This window comes from Pelodiscus sinensis, chromosome 1 (genome assembly GCF_049634645.1).
Source record: "Pelodiscus sinensis isolate JC-2024 chromosome 1, ASM4963464v1, whole genome shotgun sequence".
NCBI lineage: Eukaryota > Metazoa > Chordata > Testudines > Trionychidae > Pelodiscus > Pelodiscus sinensis.
Genome location: NC_134711.1, coordinates 170,062,297 through 170,085,116, shown reverse-complemented (window position 1 = coordinate 170,085,116; position 22,820 = coordinate 170,062,297). Strand labels below are relative to the sequence as shown.

At 37.0% G+C, this 22,820-nt stretch overlaps 1 protein-coding gene across 24 annotated transcripts in view; it reads left to right on the top strand.

Annotated features, from left to right (window-relative positions):
- The window catches only part of ROBO2 (roundabout guidance receptor 2), a 625,770-nt gene that overhangs the window by 544,389 nt on the left and 58,561 nt on the right, over nt 1–22,820 (top strand). For 7 of the 24 annotated variants that reach the window (XM_014580520.3, XM_014580517.3, XM_014580512.3 and 4 more), the window contains 8 exons: nt 1,078–1,249; nt 8,935–9,117; nt 10,448–10,474; nt 13,878–13,937; nt 17,904–17,946; nt 19,505–19,632; nt 21,445–21,726; nt 22,068–22,193. In XM_014580520.3, coding sequence (XP_014436006.2) covers nt 1,078–1,249; nt 8,935–9,117; nt 10,448–10,474; nt 13,878–13,937; nt 17,904–17,946; nt 19,505–19,632; nt 21,445–21,726; nt 22,068–22,193 — 1,021 coding nt within the window. The remainder of the gene's footprint in view (nt 1–1,077; nt 1,250–8,934; nt 9,118–10,447; nt 10,475–13,877; nt 13,938–17,903; nt 17,947–19,504; nt 19,633–21,444; nt 21,727–22,067; nt 22,194–22,820) is intronic. The other 17 variants (XM_006136942.3, XM_075909829.1, XM_014580523.3 and 14 more) reach the window with 4 other exon arrangements.

Here is a 22,820-nt window from a genome sequence, read left to right as displayed (position 1 = left end):
ACATGCAGCTTAGAATTTTATTTCTTCCTTCATTTATACCGACAATGATTTCAGAATGTTACTTCTGCTTACTCGTCTGCTGAGCCGAATAAGGCCTGTGATAATCCAGCTCTTTGTCAGCAACTGCATGTTGTTTTCAACCAGCAGCAACTTCCTTTGGTACAGTAATTACATACATGCATATATGGGGTTTTATGTATTGGTTCCCTTGAGTGGAATTAGAGTGGTAGTTAATGCATTCTTTAATATTATAGTAATAGTCTGCACAGATCCCGTCAACTTAAAAAGAGTCCCTGAACATTTCAATGCTAAAATGTCTCAGGAAATGCTCATGAATAAATATAAGAGAGAATGGCAAAAATGCCTGGAAATAATATACCATTCGTGCCACAAAGTGCTGGTTTGGAATATGGCATATATAAGCTTAATTAAAGAACATTCTTTGTGTTCGTTGAATTACAGGGTAAAATAAATTGGACCCCAAAATCTAGTTTCCGGATCAATTTCAGTTATGACAGCAACAATGTAGCATAATATAGCATTTTAGAAATGTAACACACCCTTTTTCTGCCAGGCTGTGTCCAGACTCAGGGTTTTTTTCGAAAAAAGTAGCCTTTTTTCGAAAAAACTTCACCTGGGTCTAGACTGAAGCCACGTTCTTTCAAAATTAAATTGAAAGAACGCAGCTTTTCTTTCAACAGCGGTAAACCTCATTTCACAAGGAAGAACGTCTTTTTTTGAAAGTGCTCTTTCGAAAAAAAGGAGTTCTTGAATGCCAACAGGGCTTTTTCGAAAGAGAGCATCCAGACTGGGTGCTTTCTTTCGAAAAAGCGGCTTGCTTTTTCGAAAGTACTGCTTGCAGTCTAGACGCTCTTTTTCGAAAGAGGCTTTTTCGAAAGATACTGGCTGGGCAATGCACAGAACTGCTTCCTCCACCCCCTGCAGGGGTCTGAATCATGGGTGTTCTCAGATAAGGGACACCCAGGTTAGGGAAGTTCAGGGTATAAAGTGTTTGTACAACATTGTTTCAAGCATGGTTATTTTCATATTGTTTTATTTCTTCAATCCATCCCTCAGATCTGGTGCCTCGGTAATGAGACTCGATTTCACATCAACAAAACCGTAGATGCAGCCATTCGCTCTGTAGTGATAGGTGGCTTATACCCTGGTATTCAATATCGAGTAGAAGTTGCAGCAAGTACTAGTGCAGGTGTTGGAGTAAAAAGTGAACCACAACCCATAATAATTGGTAAGTGATTGTCTACTCTGTTTTATTTTACCTGTTTAGTAATTCAGCAAAGCATTCATAAATCACTTCTTGAAAGCATAAAAATCCAGTGGAGAAAAAAACAAAGGTGCAATTCAATTTGAGATGTCTAGTTAACTTTAAATGTACCACTACCTACCAACACTGCTTCCTCCTCTTCTGTCCAGTTCTCACAGTTAATAAGATGAAATAGTTCTTCCTCTCCTGAAACATATTAAAAAACATAGATTATCCTGCACAGCTGATTTAATATTTTATTATGAATTTACCGCTCCTGCAAGTTGACAGATTTATGGAAACTAGCAACCAATGCTTTCTTATCCTGCTTGTAATATTGCCTGATTTGAACTGCTGTTGCCCAAGGCACTGTTGAAAGTTGGTTTTCTGAGCATTTGAAGTTTAGTAATTCTCAGCTGTCCCATGCAGATGGGCTTTCTTGTGCCAGTGAAGAAGTGGCCTCTAGACCAAATAAAGAGGAAATCTGGTATTGTAATCTTTTCCCTTTGAAACTACTGTTTCTTATTAGTGGTTTTCATGCTCAGTTAATTTCATGACCTAAGGGAAACCTAGAACTTTATCTTTCTGAGATTCTTCTAAAATATAAATTGGGGACAAGGTAGGAAACCTTGCTCAACAGAATTGAATTGAGCCTTATTTGTTGTAGAGCTTCATTAAACTGCTTAGAATATAAGAATTTGTTTATTAATTTGATCTATTTAAGCCATGACTTCAGGCCATCCATTAATGTTGCTTTAGAAACGTGGTTTTTGTAAAAGAGTATTTGGATAAGGTTATATTATCTCCTCTCCTATTTCTTATCTGTGCCATTAGGACTCTTGGCAGAGACAGGAGGACAAAGTGAACAATGTATCTAAAGCAACGTTTCAGACTCAGAATGTTCATTTGAATTGGGGAGAAATTTACCCTTCACAGAAAAGCTAGCATGAGACTTATTTGCAGTTAATGACATTTATATTACAAATGCATCCATTCAAATTAAGGCAATGCAGAAGTTTAGATTTTTTTATTATATTTCTTTTTTGTGGGGCAAGTCTAAAAAGGGAGATTAAGATAGATCCACCATTAGGGAGAGTCTATTAATTGAAATTTCACAGGAATATGTATGACAGAAAAGGCAAATATAAATCTTCCAAGACTTTGAAAATAATGAACTCAGCTATTACAAAAACCTTGGAAAGGCTACTAATTATGTATTCAGGGCCCCTCTTTAAATGATCCCTCCAGAGAGATAGATCTTTCACTTTGAATTCATTAATTTTGAACAACCTGGTTTTTTGGTGAAGTATCTCTGAAAGTACTGCTTTAAGGGTTAATCCTGCAAGGTGCATAACACCAATATTGCCAATATTGCATTTAAGGACATATTTAACTTGAAACATGGGAGTAGTTCCATTTACTCACTTACTTGCTTCAAGTGAAATGTGCACTAATGTGATTTGCTGGATCGGAGTAGAGAGCTTAGTACCTTGTAGAACTGAGCCCTCAGTCGTTCCCTGATTCTTGAAAAACTGGTTGATATACACCAGAGTTAGATGTGGTAAGTTATGTTTCTGTATTTATGATGTGGAGGTGGAAAAGACATGAGAATGTAAGCGCATTATAAACTGGAAAAAAGCCAGTTGCAACTTAGAGACTTTTCATTTATTCATTGTTATACTCATGATGTCATTTAATTCTTTCTTTAATGATCCCAGGATATGTACCTCAACAATCTTGTCTGGTAGCACTTACTGCATATGTAAAGAGGAGAAGTCAATAATAAGGTCTTTTTCTGTTTTGATTTTGATTTCCTTTTTCACTTACATTTTCCCTTTTGTATTCACAAAGCAAAATACAGTTACTAGCAGTGACATTATCTGCATATCACTTTTCTTTTCTTTAAACATCATCTTTTTTCTATTGTTTATAGACCATATTGCTATTGCTTTTGAAGAGATTACAGATTTAGTTGGTAAAGATAATAGTGTTGATGTAATATATTTAGATTTCCCTAAGATATGACATAGTGCCACACAATATTTTGTTGAAGAAACTAGAACAATACAAAACAGTTACGTAAATAGACTTACAGGGTAACTTAATATCTGTTGTCAAATATGTTAAGGACTGTTATAAAGAGAATGATGATCAGTCTATATCTACTGAAGGTAAGTCAAAAAGGAATCAGCTTAATCTGTAACAAATGTGATTTATCCTAGATATCAGAAAAGACTTTCTAATCATAAGGATAGTTAACCTCAGGAATAGGCTTCTAAAAGTAGTTGTGGTAACCCTATTGCTGAAAGTTTTTAAGTTTTTAAGAACCGGGTAGACAAACACCTGTCAGAGATGGTCTACTTGGTCTTGCCTCAGTGCAGAGACTAGATGACCTTTGGCGATTCTATAGTTTATGCCCCTGGGAACTGCTCAAGTGAATAAAGTTACTCACAAACATGTGTTTACATGATAAAATTTTGATTACCTGCGGGAGGGACCATAATGTGACTTTAAAAAAATTATGTGCACAACTGTGGTGCAGTATAAATACCACAAGTGATATCTTACCTTGCTACTCTAATGGCCATACCCCGATATCTATAATGATTTTGTCTTCCCTTAATACATTAAAATACTTTCTTACCGATTTTAGATGCTATCTTTAAATTATATTTTTTGTTAGGTCTAATACAAAGGAACAGTTATGAACAGTGTTCCCTCTAAATTGTGTGGCAGCACAGCTTCACAGGTGATTAATCCGCTCTGCCCAGTCAGAGGCTCAGGGCTCTGTGCATGGAGCTGACTAACTGGCCAAAGCTGAATAATCACCTGTGAAGTTGCCGCGCAACTTAGAGGGAACACTGGTTATTAATTGTGTTCTTTCCATTAATTGTACATGTTTTCCAGCTTTGCAAAGCTGAGAGAGACAGAGAGAGAGAGAGAAAAAAAAATCAAACTAGTTATTTATAGAGAAAATTATAATTTTGCTTAGCAGTATTAAGGATGCTAGAGAATTAAATGGAGTTGGATTATAAGAAAAAATACATTAAAAATAATACTGGCTAATAATATAGTTATCTCAGTAATCAAGTAATCATTTAGCATGTTCATACTTACATTTTATAGTTGGTATAATAATAGGAAGAACAGCTGCAAACTTTCACAGTAATAGGTACAATTGAATCTGATGTGTCTAATTAATTTTTGGTCCAGCAAATTAGTTTTGTTCTTCATTACTCTCCAATGGGAGGAAGACATATTTCATTATATTTTTGTCTGCAAGAACAATGGAGCGTTACAGGTCACACACATCTCTCGTATGTGTTCTAATTAGTAGAACTGACAGCATTGTTATAGAAAACCTGCAGTATACAAAATAGTACCTTGATATCTTGGATGACATATATATTATTTTTGATTAAATATCATCTACAGAAATACAAAATTAATGTAATTTATCCCCCAAATGCCTTACGATTACACTAATTTTGTTTTACGTCAGTAGGAAACATGCATCTGTGTTCATTTGCTTTTCAGCTACTGAAATCACAAAGCATATGTTATTTTGACATTTAAATGAATTATTACTTTTGCACATGTAATTGCTAAGCACCGAAGGGTAGAACAAACATCCAGGCTGCTAGCTTAGAAAGTAAGTTGACCTAATTTGGAGACAGATTGCATCTTTTTCTGGAAGAGGCACTGGGAGGAGACAAAGTCATCAGAAAGCTCCTCTAAGGTTCTCCTTGCAGAGATGTTTGTGCATTCACTATTTATGGAGGATCTGTTTCTGACCTCATTGTGAAGTTAATGTGTCCAGTTTAGGAACTAACGTTTCTATAAAGAAATGAAATTCCTTTCTGTAACCTTTCTGCCAGATGGCATCAGCAGCAACAAGGGCTGTATTCAGATGCAAGGATCCCTCTTAACATTACAAAACAGAACTGGCTCAATCCCCTACCCAGAAATATGGGAAAAGAAATCATCATGGCTTGGTGCCTCTCAGAGGCAGTATTTCTTCACTTGCCAGCAAGTTGTTTGTGTATAGCAAAAAGAATTTGTATATTAGAAGAAGAGGGAATACAGCAGTAATTTGGAAAAACACCCCAGTGATGATTCAAAAGTAGGCAAGCCATAAATAAAATACTTGCCCCAAGTTGTTGTGACTGGTAGTTCTTCGTGGTATGAAAATCTCAAGGGATGAATGTCCCTTAGAGACACCACTCCTGTTTCCCTTTGTCTGAGGTCAGCAGAATTCAGTGTTGTGATCAGATGAGTTCATCTCTTGCTAGGAGGGTTGGAGGGAAGGTTGATTTTGAATAATGTTTCTGCCTGCCCACTGTCCTCATGATCATGGCTATTGCCTCTCCTTACGCCCATTTGCTGCAATTCTGTGTTCTGAAGTTCTTCCTTCTGACCCAGTCCTCCTGCTTTTAGTGCTTTCACCAGGTAGCAGAGAGCCTCACTGGTATGGTCTCTTCTATGCCATCTTTCGCATCAGCACTGTCCCCTCACCAAATATAAGGCTCAGTCCTTTAGATCAGCTCATTAACAATTTCCACTCTATTGATCACTTGTAAGATCGAGGATTCTGTGTGGAGTCTAATCAGTCCTTTCTTTAAACACAGGAGAGTAAAGATAAAATGGCAGCTAAGAACCTTTTAACAAATCCTACTCTATCAGATAGGAACACCTCTTCCCTCCACCAAATTTCACTTGAATTTGACATCGCTATCCCCTTAGCAAGTGAGGTATAGTTAGGGTATATGAAATGCAGTTTTCCTGTTGTCTATTATTCAAGATACCAATTATCTCTCCATTCAAGACATTCTAAATTTTAACCCCAAACAGAAAAAAATGATCACTTTGGTAGAGCAGGTATTTCTATCAGTCACTAGAGTAGATATAGCTATAAGAATATGGTCTGCTCCTCAGGTCTTTCACCCCATTAGTAAATGACATGGAAGAGCTCATTCGGGGCACCACTTTACCCTTCTTTGGATTCAGGAACATGCTCAAGGAGCCAGCATGTCTGAAGTGTGCCCCTTGCCTTTCTTTTTCCATGGCTTATTCATGAGCAGCAATTCTATTGCCTCAGCATTTTGCTTCCTCTACACAGCATCCAAAAGGTTGGATGAGTCTGCCCTCAGCAGAAATTAAGGGAAAGTAAATGCTTCTTGGAGCAACATTAGTTCCCGAGCTGATTTCTACTAAAACATATATTATGTCCTCAAAAGTACGTTTCATAGTATCTTTGCTCTCTGTTTTCACCCCAGCACATTGAATGCCAGCCTTGTGGTTCACCTGGAGAGGGGATCCCTGGACACCAAGGAAGAGGAAAACACATGGCATCCCTTTTTGGCCATGGAACTCTCAGCCCAAAGAAGGGTTCCCAGGACAACAAAGAAAGGGAAAATATCTGATGGAGTCACTGCTCTCTCTCATCTTTCCCTTACCCACTGGTTTCTACCCATTTTTTGTCTTCGTGCCATCTAATGGGTGAGAAGCCCGGGTGCTTTGATAATTGACAGGATAAAATTTAGAATTTTTGCAAATCAGGTTTTCTGCCCTGAAGTTAAGTGAAATGTCCAAGTTTTAGGCATGATGCAATTGCAGTGCTTTGGCATTTCTAAATATATATAAGGAAGCCCACATGCTGCCTTTTCCCAAACTAGCACCCTTAATCGGTCAAGATTTTTTCTCCCTTGACTCTCCAGTGTTTCTTAAAATTCTTTGTTCTTTTCTTTATAGTAAAATTGTCAAAGGTTTTTTAACAGAAGCAAGCCAACGTCCAATATGACATTTGAACTATTTGTTCACAAGGGCAGACAATCACAATTACTAAGGATTGACAAGATTAATCAAATAGGGAATAAGCATAATAAAATCACAAAAATTATTAACAAAGTATTATTTTAAAAAGTATTTCCATCAAAACGATACACTACGTCACATTTCATAATAAGTAACTTCAACCAACTTTGAAAGCAATATAAGACTGAAAACTAGCTTGTCTCTAAGGCATTGCTGTCATTGACATCGGTGACTGAGTAAAGGGCGCAGGCTCTGACAGATAAATTATGGTGAGACAAGTAGACCATAATGAAGTAAATTGAACTCTTATGTTCTCTGGACTTGAGCCGTATGGATATTAAGGCCCCATTTGCACTGCTTTGTCGATTAAAGGGAGCATTAAAGGGAAAATTACATTTACACCCACTGCAATGCTGCTGGAGTTATGTAAAGGAGCATTTGTGGGAATAAGAATCAGGTCCTTAAAGTCTTTTCTCTCTTGCATCTACTTTAGCAAATTACCTTGTTTGTCTACTTTAGACCACTGTCAGTATGCTGACACAGCAGCAGTTGTGTTCCAAGAAGTGAGCAGTGAATTTAACCATTGCTGAATTATAGAAGAGGAATATATAAAAGTTTACAGCAAGGCAAAGTGCTACCATATTTATAACAATTTGCCTGAAATAACCACTTTATTGCTATATATATTCTACTTCCTACATCTGTGTGTGATAGGTTCTTATAATTGGCTAGTTCCCATAATTTGCTAGTTCTTGTAATTGAGAGTCCAAATACTTACATTTTATAATACAGCATTTACAGCATTGAATCATCTTCTCTACATCTTCAAAATACTGTAAGTGGTTTCACAAACGGGGGTGAAGATATGTCTATGCTCTACACAATAGGGTTGGATAATTTTGGCGTCATTTAAAAATATATGTAACAATTAATGTTTTACATCAAACATGTAAAAGGCTCCATTCACATGTTTTTGGATAAAATCCTGTCTGATTTTCATGTTTTTATAACTGCTTAATTGTGGAGTCTATGGCACAGATCGGAAAGGTAAAATATTTCTGGACAGAGGCTCTAATAACTGAGCAATCAGAGAATGTGTCAGTGCTGGTGCTCCACACTTTGGCATTTGCGTGATGTCCATCCACAGATAACAGTTTAGACTAGGGGCTTGTTATCAAGACAGATACTGAGCTACCAGTGTAATTTTAAAATCAGGAGAAAGAATATGGGATATATTCTGGAAGTCAATAATTTCTAAATCATTAGCTACAATCAACACATCCTATAACCTATATTTCTGTCATTTTTGCTATTCATAATTGTAATGGATTTTACACATGTAATAATTATTATTCTAAATATTAGGTGTCATTAACTCTTCTAAGTGCCTACATTTTTTATATGTTTTAGATCTCACATTTGGAAGTTCCCACTACAACATAATCATGTTATTTATTGATTGATTTCTGTTTGGTGGCAATCATTCTCTCTTTGTGGTATTGCACTGATACCCATATCAAAAATATTTCACAAAAAATGACTACGGGCTGCCATCTGTTAGCTTCCAGGGACATTAGTATAGTAGCTGTGTTTTTCAGCATTTGTTTGAATAACTGGAATGGATGGTTTTCTTGCAGGAAACATTGCCTTCGGATCTGTCGTTAAATACCCTTTAAATATGTATCCACCTTCCTGTGCCACACAAATTCTTTTGAAGCACAGCACTGTTTTGTTTTGTTTTGTTTTGTTTTGTTTTGTTTTGTTTTGTTTTGTTTTTTCTGCATTTCAGCTCTCTGGCTCTTGATTGCATTACAGAGCATATTATAAACATGTGATATTGACTTTTCTTTGTGCAGGAGGTCGCAACGAAGTTGTCATCACTGAAAATAACAACAGCATAACTGAGCAAATCACAGATGTTGTCAAGCAGCCTGCCTTTATAGCTGGCATTGGTGGGGCATGCTGGGTAATTCTGATGGGTTTCAGCATCTGGCTGTATTGGCGAAGAAAGAAGAGGAAGGGGCTGAGCAATTATGCTGGTAAGAACAGTAACTATTTTCTACAGACTAGTCAGGTTCTGTCATGAGCAGGACAAGTGCTCTTAGAACTAATTTTAAAATCCTAACCTTAACCATGCTGGTTTTTACAAATGAAAGTGGAATGGATGAATGCTGTATGCCTGTTTAATGTGTGCTATAAAAGTGCCAGTGAATGAGAAGCTTTAAATGCATTGCTGTGGAACACATTTCATCATTACTATAAGATAGTCTTTTACATCTTCAGCACATCTAGCATAACAAAAGTACGGAAAGGATTAACTGTACCTCTCACCCAATCTTTGTTGTAAACAGCACACTTACAGTGTTCCCAGTTCTCATTAGGAGCTAAACTGTGCATCAGACTTCATAACCATATGACAGTAAGAGGGAATACGAATCCCCTACCTACTCCACCCTATGTTCCTGGCTAAAATACCACATTTTGCTCAAGATTCTGTCTCCTACAGTCACAATCTAGCCTAGGAGAATCACATTTGGAAGAATAAATGAGTTTATCAAATAAAAAATTCTCTTATTTTCCCTGTCAGATCTCTTTATTCTGTTTTGTCAGGACTGTAACACTCCTATATATGATAGTTTCTACTCTGAGAGGTTTTGTTAATTCATGCAGATAGATACAGATATATTTGTCTGTCTGTCTAATGAGGATACAGTAGGAGATGGTGACATTATTTTATCTGTTTTGAACCTCAAACTGATAATGGGATTTTAGCAGTCTTATTTACTTATGGAGGTGTCATACCTTTTCATGTACTTCAAATGCCCTGAATGCTTACTAAGCCTGATTTTGTCCAGAGGAGGCATTTTGGACCAGTGTGTTAGCACTGCACGTTTCTATGAGCGGTCTTTTATACTTTAAAAATGCATCTTTAACTGGCTACAGTAGGCTCTTCTCTAATTTAACTCATTCTTTCTCATGACATTTGCAGCACCTAAAGGTCATGTGAACATTGCATCATGACACAGAATGACCATTATCAGAATTGTGAAATGTTGTATGCTCTTAACAATGAACGCTCATAACACATCATGTTTCAGAACTCATCGTAATACTTATGATAAGGGGAATAGCATGTCCCCCTCAGAACTAACTTCCATCAAATATAATTGTCAAAATTCACTATTCACCTTTCTTCAACCATTCTTTCTCATTGGCTGCTGGCTGACTAGTGCATAAAGCTCAATTGTTATAACCTGCATATGATTTTAGACCATAGGTAAGTGAATTCCAAAGGAACCTTGTGCCCTGCAATTAGTGCTTGTTATCAGGGTCTGTAACTCACAATGTGTTTGCTTTCTTGTTTTGCAGTTCAGTCCTTCACCTTCACCCCTGCAGGTACTGTCCATTAGTGTGTCTCTTATCTCACCAACATATCATTGCAAACATTAGAATACGTGTTTATAATCATATCAGGTATACAGAATTAAAACCAAGTACGAGGATAAATATTCCCATTCCCTGTCTATTAGAATGTGATATTGACTCTGCTAGTGATTTCAGAAGGCTACCATCTACCTCAATTAACTTCTCTTTCATTATAATTCTGCATACTTCTTACTCATCCAACCCTTCTAAATTATATAATTTTGAAAGGTAATTTTCAGGACAGTGCTTGAAATAACATTACTACCATAGGCAGGCATTACTTAAAAGGGCCAAATTTTGCTCTTGATGATTTCACTTGCAAATTTCTGAAGGCCTCTGCAGCTGTCCAGAGAACCAGAACTTATTCCTTGATTTTGCTCTTTGCTTTACATGAATCTGCCTCTGCAGGAGGTTTTGAGATCTGCACATATGCCAAATCTATCCAGTGATTAACCACTGTCCATAAAAGCTCACTCTCTCTTTCATACACTTGGTAGGTCTTTAAGGCATTTCAAAGCTTTTTATTAATTGAAGCATTTGCCTATGTACTACCCATCCAGCCCAGAGCCAGCTTTGTGTTATCATGTTTTTACAAGACATAACATACGGTAGACCATTATCATGAGTTTGATTAAAGTTATGTGAAGAATAAACGAACTGTGGCTGAAACAGCAGGTTGCAAACAGCTTTGCCAACATATGTGTGGTCAAGAATTGCAATGTATCCAGTTAATTATAATAATTAATATAAATAACTAACTTCAGTTCTCATATCTAAGCATAAATGTCACAATCTTAAGCATTCTTATATTATCTACAGTGTGCCTGGCCAGTATTATGTTTTCCAGTCTGCAACATTTTGTGGCATCTAGTACTCCTCTCAGTCATACCTGCCAAATGCCAGCAATTTTCACAAGGGACATTTCTCCAAATAAGCTTGGGGCTTGTGGGTCACTGGTCTCCCAGCTACTAGTAGGCTGTGCACACGTCTTGGTGAATTGTAGGTTATTTTTCTCCTCAGCTAGTTGTGATAAAAAGTGGAGTAGATAAACCTAAAACTCACCAAAATGTACCCAGAATCCTCCAACAGTCCCTAGACCCTTTAAATCAGGGGTGGGGAACCTCAGGCCCAGGGGCCAGTTGCGACCACTGGCTTGCCTGGATCCAGCCCCCAGGGCTCATGGCTCCTTTCCCCTCCCCCCAGCATTGGGGAGCCTGCGCCTACTGCAAGACTGGACCACACAAAGTCTACTAGCCTGGGCTCTGGTGTGCAAGGGGAATGTGGGGGGATGTCAGTGAGGATTTATCTTTTGGCTTCTCACTTGTATGCGGCCCCTTACTGATTTTTCTGTGGATCAACAGCCCTCATCCCAAAAAAGGTTCCCCACCCCTGCTTTAAATGATGTTTCTGCGTATCCTGCCTTCATTCCTGCTCCTTTCTCCTGGTGCTAATGCAGATGCATAAAACTCATAGCCCACATTCTGTGAGTTTGAGACTCTGGTGCTAATGGGTCTTTCTCCATTGCTCATGATGGAGTTCTCTGCACTCCCTGTACAGTTGTTATCTGTGCTCACTGGAACCTTTCACTGTTCCCTTCCAGCTGCTTCTTTCTGCTCTGTCTACTTTTCTCTGGAGATGTATGCAGCCAAGGCACAGCTGGCTGTTGAGAGAGGTGTCATATAGGATGACATGATATACACATACAATTTTTAGATTGTTGTTAGAAACAACTGTGCCCGAAGTGAAAGTTTGAAAACTCACGAATGGCTCAGCCAAACGAGTGCTATTGGTATCTTTGTTCATATAAGAGTGAGATGTGGCACAGCTTGACAGTAACCACAGTCTGAAGTGTTTTCCTCATTTCACTGAGAGACATAATGCACTTTAACATGCACTACTGTATATCAGAAGCTTAACTTGTGCATGTGTTGAACACTTTGGGCAAGGTCTTCATCCCCCTCATTATGAAGAAACATGAAGTTATTGCAATGAATTCCATTCATACTGGTGGAACAAAGATCAAAATATGACCCATGTCCTTCAGAAACAGTCACAATTAGCATAAAAAGTATACTTGTAAATTAGCAAAATCTACTGATTTATTTTTAGGCTCAGAGTTCCTCAGGAAGAGTCTCAAGTCCACTTGAAGTTCCTGACAATGTGAATTTGGAGTTGGTGATATGATCAGTTATGAAATGTTTAAATTTTCACTTAGCCAAACATCTACCTGTTGGTACAGAATTTAAAAGACTCAATGTTATTCTTTCCGTAGTCAGTTTTAACCTATGCATACTAAAAATAGATTTTAGGCCTACATTTTTAGACAGCCATAGGACTAAATTCATCTTCATCAGGTGAATTTCAGTGAAGTTAATTGGAGGTTAACTTATCCTAGTATATTTGCTTGTGAAAGAAGCACATTTTTACTCAGGCCAAACATCTGCTTTCTTCATTAATACATAAAACATGAATATCAGAATATGTACGAGAGCTGGTCATACTGTTCATTATATATATTTGTGACAAATTTAGATTTTTCCTTTGCTTCATAAACACAAAGTGGTTTGAATGTTTTGAAAACAGAAAGAACATTTTTTTCAAAATTTTTGATGAAGATTGTTTGTTTGTTTTTCAACTCCATTTGCAAGTTATTCACAAAGTGACACTTTTTTAAAGAAATAGAAATGTTTTCATTATTTGAAAATACTTGCTAAATGGTTGGACTGATAATTTTCCAACGATGGGTTGTTTGTGAATTGTTCACTTTGACTATTTGCTATTTTGCATTGTGTGTTTGTCCACGAAAGGGATATGTTTTGATCAGAAGAATAGCAGATGACACGCTGCTGGAACATAATTGAGCTAAGATTAATCTGTTGGACTAAAATTTAGGTAACTTTCTGTATTTGTGAACATTTTCACATATTCACAAATAATGAATAATAGGATACATATATGATTTTTGTTGTTTACAGTGGAAGACACCTTGTAACATTCCCCCTGCATTACTATTCATCAACAGGGATTGAACCTGAGACGTAGAGCACTAAAGGCATAAATGTCTACCATGGAAGTGACTCCACTAGCTAGGAAGCAGTAGTGATAATCAGAAGCAGTAGGTTAAATACATTTTTGGATGATGGCTGCATATCAGCAAAGCAAAAGCTTGGCACAAAGTCTGCCAGAGCTACAAATGCATGATTTATTCCTTATTTAGCAATCAGCAATACAGATCATAGAAGACAATTTGGCTGGACATGTCTGTGTACATTTGACACCCTGTAGAAGAGCAAAATTGCTGCTCTGCACACTGAAACTGATTTATACACTAATTTCCTGTTTTTCATGTTCACCCTCTACTCACATTCCCCAGATACAGAGATGCTCCACAGGTTTGCACATGACACAAAGAAGGGGAGCTGGCACAAAACAGGTATCCCTTCTAGTACAATATGCAAGTTCTTTCACTTCATTCATTTAGCAGGGAAATTTACAAATAGATCATCACATTTCTACTCAGGTTCCTATATAGTACATTCACATAACTCCTGTGTGAAAACAAGAAAAACTCCATCTAGCCATGTATCTTTCATGTGTCCTCAGACTCATTTGTGTGCCAATAACCACTCATTTGAATATTCAAGGTGTTTTCAAGAGTGCATAGACCATCAGCCATGCAAGGAAAGTAAATGTGTATGTTTAGTTATGAGTAGGTAAGCTTATTTGGTGACTAGTGCACTAAGGGCTTTAAAATTTTGTAAAACTTAATAAATGCAAACAAATTAGAAGTAGGAAATTATGGCATTCTAAACATTTCATGCACAATTCATAAAATTGTTAGAGGAGTATAAATTATTTGACAGAATCATCCAAAAGCAGGCAGAGGATTTGATGGAATTTTTATACGCTGATTATCTGTTCTGAGTTAATGCTTATTAAAAGAGGATTAATCTACATTCATATTTGAGGAACAGCTTATCAGGAAAAGGAATGAGACTTGGCTGGCAACATTAAAGTTTTCATTTGTGGCAGGAAAATGTGGCCTATTAGAGATAGGCACATAGAAAGCTTTCTGAAGCTTTCTTGCCTGAAAATGTCAACTTACTATATATTCGTATTTTCCCAGTTCTAGCAGGCATGAAGATTAGGTTTAACCTTGTCAGATAATATTAGTAAATAGCATAGGTACTTCCATACATATATATATTTTTAAAACTATTAAACACTGTTCTTCATGCAAACATACACTGTATAACTTCTTTACATTGAATGTATATTAAATGCAATTTGGAGTATACTCTGCATTTTTGCAACTCTTGCAGTATAGTCTGGTGAGGATCCTTTGGAAATCTTTATTCTCTTTTTTTCCCCCATCTTCTTTTGAAAGTCAGTCTCCTTCCTGCACCTAATGCAGGTCTTCAGCCATTCTAAGAACCTATATCTGATACAGATAATGCTGAAAGACCTTTCATGCTTTCCCTGTAATAAAAGGCAAGAGTAGATGGGTTGGGTTAGTGATAGAGAGACCCTCCCTTTCCTCCTCTCCCATTGCCCCTCGAGACTGTTCAGCATTGATTTGAAATGGAGACAGCCTGAATAAAGCCAGCTTGTCTGGGCATTTTATTTTACTTTGACATCTACAAGACTGTATTGCATTGAATATGCTCCTTTTCAGCATTTAGACTTGTTTTGTAATTTTAGAAATCAAACTGCAGGCAAAAATGCTGACAAAACATATGACAGGAGTGATAAACAAAGTGCTTATTTTGGCAGTCTGAGTCTGTCTTTTCTGCCTTTTAGCTGACTTTTCCTTCTTGTTGACGCTAAGAGAAATGGATGTGCTCCTGCAAATCTCAGGTAGCATTTTTTTGGAGGGATTCAGAAATACAAAATGAGTTTGTTATCAAGCAGTAGTATCCTCTGTTTTCAAATAAAGATTTACATCCCTGGATTGCAGAATTTGGATGATTGGAAGGTGCCTGTTGAACAAGAGCAGTGATGGCGGTATTTTCTTATTCAACATTATTGGAAAGTGATAGCCATTACTGCATTTATGTGCAAGATGGAAGCAAGTATACGGAGTCTATTCTTACCAAGCCCCATGCATCAACACATGACTAGCCATGACCTGACCAATAAAAAAACCAGCATAACAATAACATCATAGCTCATCTTTTTGGATGGGTTTCTCTCTTTCAGCTAATACCTAGCACTGTATCTCCTCTAAAGGCTTTTATTCACAAGGCTTTTATTCGGAAAGTGAGGTTGTGGCAGGACAAGGTAGGGTTACAATTAAATGTTAGTGACCCCAAGAGCGGGGGCCCAGTGGTGGCATCCACCCCTCTTTAGCCTGCAGAGATCAACTACAGCTTACCAAAAATTGTGCAGTAGCTACTGCTTTTCATTAGGCTCTCCCCAGCTTGCTCAGAAGTACCTTACATTGTACCTGTTCAGCTAGGGTGTCTCTGGAGACAGTTGTTGGTATATTCTCCCTTTGTATTCTCCCTCCCTGCCCCAGCTGTGCATTGCAAAGGCACAAGAGAGTCCTACAAATATAAAAACGTAGATGACCAAAAGTATTATTTCCCCCACTTTTCATATTTAAAACTAGCCTAAACAAACATATTAACTTCAGGTGTGAAATAAGTTTCAATATAGACTATATTATCCTTATAAATACTAATCCAAAGTCAGAAAATTCATTATTCAGTATATTAGTAGTCCGTTTAGGGGTTCATATCCTTGTTGCTTTGACAGAGATAGGATGTCTGGAAGGAATGGAGGATGGGGAAGAAAAAAGAACATTAAATTGTCTTCTGCTAATACATTTCTTAACAACATTTTCCAGACATAGCCAGACAGTACCTGTTTATTTGCATATTCACAAATGATATCCACGGCTTTTTAGCCTTAAGTGATGCAATCCTTTAAAAAGCAACATAACTGGAAAGTTGTGTCAGATCGAGAGCTAATTAGCTGCAATCTTTTCAGCATGTGGTGTTTTTCTAAGTAGGCTTTTATTTAATACTTTCCACCCTTTAGTTTTTTTTTTCATTAATTGTTTCAGATTAACTCTTTTCAAAATACAGCTATTAAATAATGTGGTATGAAATAGAACTACAGTGGCTTTCCAGTAGGAACAATAGTACTTTCTGTGATAATGGATAATTAATCATTAACCCCACGAGCCCTTATATATTGGATCCCAAAGGGGCAGTTTTATCAACATTAAATATTGTTAAATATATATGTCAAAGCCCCTTGGAGAACTGGTAAAATATGAGGTATCACTGATATCCAGATTTATGTCCATTTTTTGTGTGAATCATGACATTTCCATGTTGGTGCTTTATTGTTACCTGGCTGAGGGTGCAGTGTATGAAAGAGAGCTGGTTAAAGTCAGCCAAGATACCACAATAGTATTTCTGTGTGGTGAGAGTAAAAGTGGAGATTCTTGCAAATGCGTTGGTGATTATATATTTATTGATTAATAGATTATTGCCAGTGAAGGAGCTCATTGGCCTTGCTTCACAATTTTGTAGTACATGAATTGCATTTGCTATTCAGAAGGTGTGCATTAAAGGTTGACTTAAAAATACTGTATAAAGGAATGAGTAGCATAAGACCACAGTATAGGACAACCTATATTGCCCTATCTTTGAAAGCAGCACCTGAGTAATGGGGCGTACAACTCTGGGTCATCTTGAAATATACTTCTGTGAATATATGATGGGGGCTGGGACTTTTCTGTCAGGGATCCATTATTGGATAACTTATATGATTCATATACTTCAATATATCCTTGGAATCCTTCAAGGCAAGACTGAAGAGATTTTCCCCCGTGTAATGCTTGTCGTGTGTGTGATGTTTTTATCTTGTATGTGTGAGGGAAGTGAGGTAGGATTGCTTTTTATCCTTGGTTTTTCTCCGCTATAACTCCAGAAGGGCTGAGACCAATTTGCATGTATCCTATGGGATAAAATAGTTGTGCAGTTGTATTCTGTAACTGCAACATGATACTGTTGTCGTTAATATACCCCTATACTGGCATTATATACTTAAGCAGAAGCATGCCACAGAAATACAATTTCACCACCAGACATAGTCTCACACCATAGAGTTGTGTAAGAGAATGCATAGTTTATTCAGGACTACCCAGGACAAATGCTCTGTAATTTTGGCTTACATGCTACAGGGCAAATTGATTGACATCTGTCCAGTGGAATTCTATTATGTCATCTTTGTTTTGCTGGTAACTGCTGCATTATATTGTTTTGTGATACCCAGAGATTTTAGTCTTGGGTGATAAAGTATGATTTAGTATTAATAATTATTACTAACTTTGTTTTCCTCTTGTGTTTTTTTTTTTATTTTGTTTGTTTTATAAAAAACAAAACAGTCACTTTTCAAAGAGGAGATGGAGGACTAATGAGCAATGGAAGGTATGTTTGTTGTTAAAAAAAATCTATTTCCATTCTGTTTTCTTTTTGATTAGGAACTTGAACTTTTCTATAGATAAAGGACTATTATAATAAAAGGTCATTTATAAGACTGACAAGTCTAGGTGGAATTAAATGGCTTACCACAAGGTTTAATGATCTATCTATTGGGCACTTTAGAGGAATCAAGTCCAGATGTTTCATATCTCCCAAATGCCCAAGAAGAAATTAGTAGTAAATATCACAAGGAATGTGTTCATTTGTTACCAGGATGTTTATTGCATTAATTAGACATTAGCAAATGAAGTTGCTGTTGTTTAAGACTCCTTATTGGCTCCTACTAAATTGCTGTGAGTGAACAATTACACATAATCGATCACAAAATAAATGATTCATGGATGATAAATAGGTTGTAGATTGATGGGACTGGATTCCACAACTTTGGCTACTCAATTGAAATTGATAAAAGCTGATAACAAACCCATATATCCTCATCTATTTTCTCTTTGCCAATATGGAGATTGTAATTAGGCCCTGGTAATAACTTCCAATCTCCCATTTAATCAATATTTTAGCAAAAAGAGATTAGGCCTAATGAGAGTTAGCTATTGTGGCAAGAAAACTGCTGGATCTTCTTATTGCTGTTTCCATAGAAACCCATGTTTCTCTTAGGGATTGTACCAGAAGGGGTCTATCCAAAAAAAAAAAAAAAAAAAAAAAAAAGACAATGATTATAAATGTTGCTTCTTTCTCATAAGTGTGCTAATAATCCAGAAAAGCTTCAGAACTGTGCTTTTTCATATTAAGAGATTGATTTTCCTTGCAAAACGCAAAACAATGGCCCCATTTGCCATGCTGAATTTCAGGGTAGGGCTACATTATTTATCCTGTGTTTACTGACTGAACAGTGTCTTATGGCCAAGTTCCCTTCCCTTTTTGAGATATCCAAGTTTGACTACAGCTCTTGAACTTTAATATTACAAGAATAGGAAAGCATGCTGCAGTCACAGATAAAAAATACTGTTGTGAATTTTCCATTAATCCTACTCAAACCTATTTGCCTCTAAACTATACAGGAGTACTCAAAGAAAAAGCTACCAGCCTGTAGATGACAGATGTACATTTGGGATTCAAGGAGTGAAGAAATAGTAGCCCAAAGTCCTGGAAATGGCTGATACAGAGCAGTCATTTTGAGTGATGGTTCCCTCGAAGTGGCAATTTATCATTCAACCCTTGTTTAGGATCCTTCAGTATTGCAGCCGACTCCCTGTTTCAGACAGACAACAGAGTTCATTTGGATTCTGGCAGACTCACAACTGATGCCTAGTTCCATTTCCACTGACAAAGTTGATTGGTATATAGCCTTAATTAACTGCTGAAGGTCGTTAAATCATGAAAGCCGCCACGATTTTAATTTGAAATACATTGAAGTCTCCTAAAGTGTTTATTACATACTGTGGCAGGAGAAAAATGATACAGTCTCTTCAATCACTATCTTGTCCAGAGTTGTCTGACAGACATATTTTAATGTTCATTTCCTTTTTTTTTTATCCTGCTTCAGTCGACCAGGTCTGTTGAATGCAAGTGACCCAAGTTATCCTTGGCTTGCAGACTCTTGGCCTGCCACCAGTCTGCCAGTAAACAACAGCACTAGCGGACCCAATGAGCTTGGGAATTTTGGTCGTGGAGGTGGGTTTTACTGAATCCTGTCATCGTGCAGCAAATAATGCATTTTATTTTCACTTTAGTTTGTTTTTCACATAGGGTTCTAGTGTGTGTGTGTGGTCCATGTTGGGGTGGTCATCAAAGAACCTAAACAGTGATGTAAAATTGCTGCCTGGTACAATACTGTAAAGCATGAAAACACTGCTAATTAGTAATCTTTGGGTTTTATCTACATTTTTGTTCACTATTTCCAGTACTTATATGTCTTGTTGATATTGTTAAATCTATCATAGAGGCACCAGTGGTAGAGCAGGGGAGAGAGTAGAGGTGTGGTCTGTCAGTCTGAGCATAACACTTGGAGGCTAGAAGCTTCTGACTCCCAACCCAGATTACTCTCTTGCCAGAAGGAAGTCATTACAGTCAGAATTCTCAGAACTAGTCTCTTATTTTGGCTTCCTTCATTTTTTGGTGCCCACTATAGATTTGAAGCACAATGTCTGTGTGTGTTCTGTAGTTCTAAAAATCAGGTATCCAAAATCAGATACTACTTTTGAAAATGTTGACTTTCACTTCTCTCATTTCCCCAAGCTATAAAATTATTGTTATTATTAATTTCTGTATTACTACTTATTGTGTCAAATGAGGCACTTTAGTCACAGAGATTAAGACTCTGAGTATGAATATAACAATTCCTATCACATCAGAGTGTTGAGGATTAATTAGGTATTTCATGTTTGCTAAACTCTGTGATAAGCATTATCTAAAAATTATATAGTCAGAGTGCATGTCCAGTAGTTGGTTGTCATATTATAAAACAGAAGAGTGGTCACATGTTTTCCATCAGTTGGGATTCCATGCTGGCTACTACTTTTTTTATCTTAAACAAATTAGAACAAGAGCCATGTTTGAAATATTTGAGTATCATGAGAAAAGCAGTGTTGCTGCCTATACCATTGTACTGGTAACCTTTCAGGCACCTTTTCAGATTCAAAGGTATTAGCTTTTAAATCTAGTATTCTGCCAGTAAGTGTCACTGTGAAATTTTAGAAGGGGAGGGAATTTAAATTTATAGTATTGAAATTATAAATCTGTAATATGCAAAATGATACATCATGTGAAAAAGTGAGCAGATATTTTGTTTCTAAGGTTTAATTTCAATCTACAGGTAGTACAGTTTTTTTAACTCTGTTGATCTCCATTTCCAGAAGTGTACTGTATCATTATAATTGATCACCTGAATCTCTTCAGTGTAGTTGAAATCTTGTCACACTCTGAAATGACTTATTCATGTCAGTTTTCCAGCATTGGTGAGATGAAATGTCTTTTTTAGGTTCTAAAATCAAACCAGATAAACTGATGGATAAACTTTAGAAAAATACACTTTGTGCCCTGAAAAGAATTACTTTGAGAACCCGTGGCATTCTTTCAGTAGTTTTGCTTGATATTTTCAGGAAGATGGTTTCCTCTGTGATTTGTAGATTAACTTCTTTCATCATTTTCCTAAAGCTCAGACAGTTTCATTGGTTCTGACATAGAATGAACAATTGAAAACATTTTTCAGTAGTGAAATATTCCAAACTTCACTTTCACAGTTGAAAGTATGGAAGAAAAAGATGGTTTTAGGCAGTGAAACGTGAAGGACAAGTAGTAGGCCTGTCACAGATGCTGATAGCTTGGCAATGGTTGTACATCATCTTCCCTTCATTGGCTCATGGACTCTGTCTCAGCTGAAATGCAAACGTGCAGAATGACACATTTATTTTTCATCTTAAACCTTGATAGTTTCAGGCTTCCTGTGCATCACTGATTTGTTCCATTTCCCTATGCTCACCACAGATGTGCTGCCACCAGTGCCAGGCCAAGGGGATAAAACTGCCACTATGCTTTCTGATGGAGCCATTTACAGCAGCATAGACTTCACCACCAAAACTAGTTACAACAGTTCCAGCCAAATCACACAAGCTACACCATATGCCACTACACAGATTCTTCATTCCAACAGCATCCATGAGTTGGCAGTCGACTTACCCGATCCTCAGTGGAAAAGCTCAATTCAGCAAAAAACTGATCTAATGGGATTTGGTTACTCTCTGCCGGACCAAAGCAAAGGCAATAACGGTGATTCCTGCTCTTATTTTCCTGAGTCGGTTTATACTAGATCCTCTGTGCATGAATTTTAAAATAGTAGATTGTGATTTACTATTCAGATTTACCTTAACTAATAACATTTATCATGCATGCATACTGTTCTTTACACCATTTCAAAATAAGTTATTCTGTGCGTTAGTCCTTTTTGTCTCACTATAATTTATAGCCCATCTGTATTTCCATTAGGAGAGACTAGGTAAACATTTCCTACAATCCCATCACATCTGCTTCTGACTTGCTAACTGCATGTTCTGCATGTGCTTTAAACTAATCACATGATGCCACTATGACCTTTGCCCTTTAACTCTTAGCCTTACTTTACATCCCTGACTACCGATTGGCTGAGGGATTGTCTAATAGAATGCCACACAACCAGTCACAGGATTTCAGCACCACCAGCTCTCACAACAGCTCAGAAAGAAGTGGCAGCCTTTCAGGTTGGTTTCATTACAACGGGTGTAAAGAGAGGTATTTGTGTTTGTAAGCAGCTTGCTCTGTGTTCCTGATTATAGCCATGAAAGAGCGATTACTTCAATCACAGTTTACAGTCAAACATTGTTGTGTCTGTCTATTTAGACTTCACTGAACATGTCATTGTAGTCAATAAAAACATGGTTTTACAAAAACCGACATCTTATTTGTCCAGGCTGTACAAGAAATCTATTTAAAGATAATAGGAATTTTTTTTTCTTCCTTTTGTATCTTGCACTTTTCAGTGTGATTGGAAATTTTACTTTGTAGCATTCTGACCCTTCTAGTACAATGTTGAATTTATTCCCAAATCAATGTTTACTATACAGTACAGATTACAATACTTGAGCCTCATGAACAGGTTAATATTTTTGTTGAATCATTATTAGATCCCAACTCCTGTGAGCCAGGTTATAAATTCTATTGTATATCAACAAAACCACCAAAAACAGAAATTTCTCAGACCCTAACAAATCCTTTAGATGGTTGGTATTCCAAAAACTGTTTCAAGTCTGCATACAAACATAATGTAAATAGTGTGTGTGTGCTGCATGTTATATTGGAAAAATAACACATTTTCACTGAACAACCAT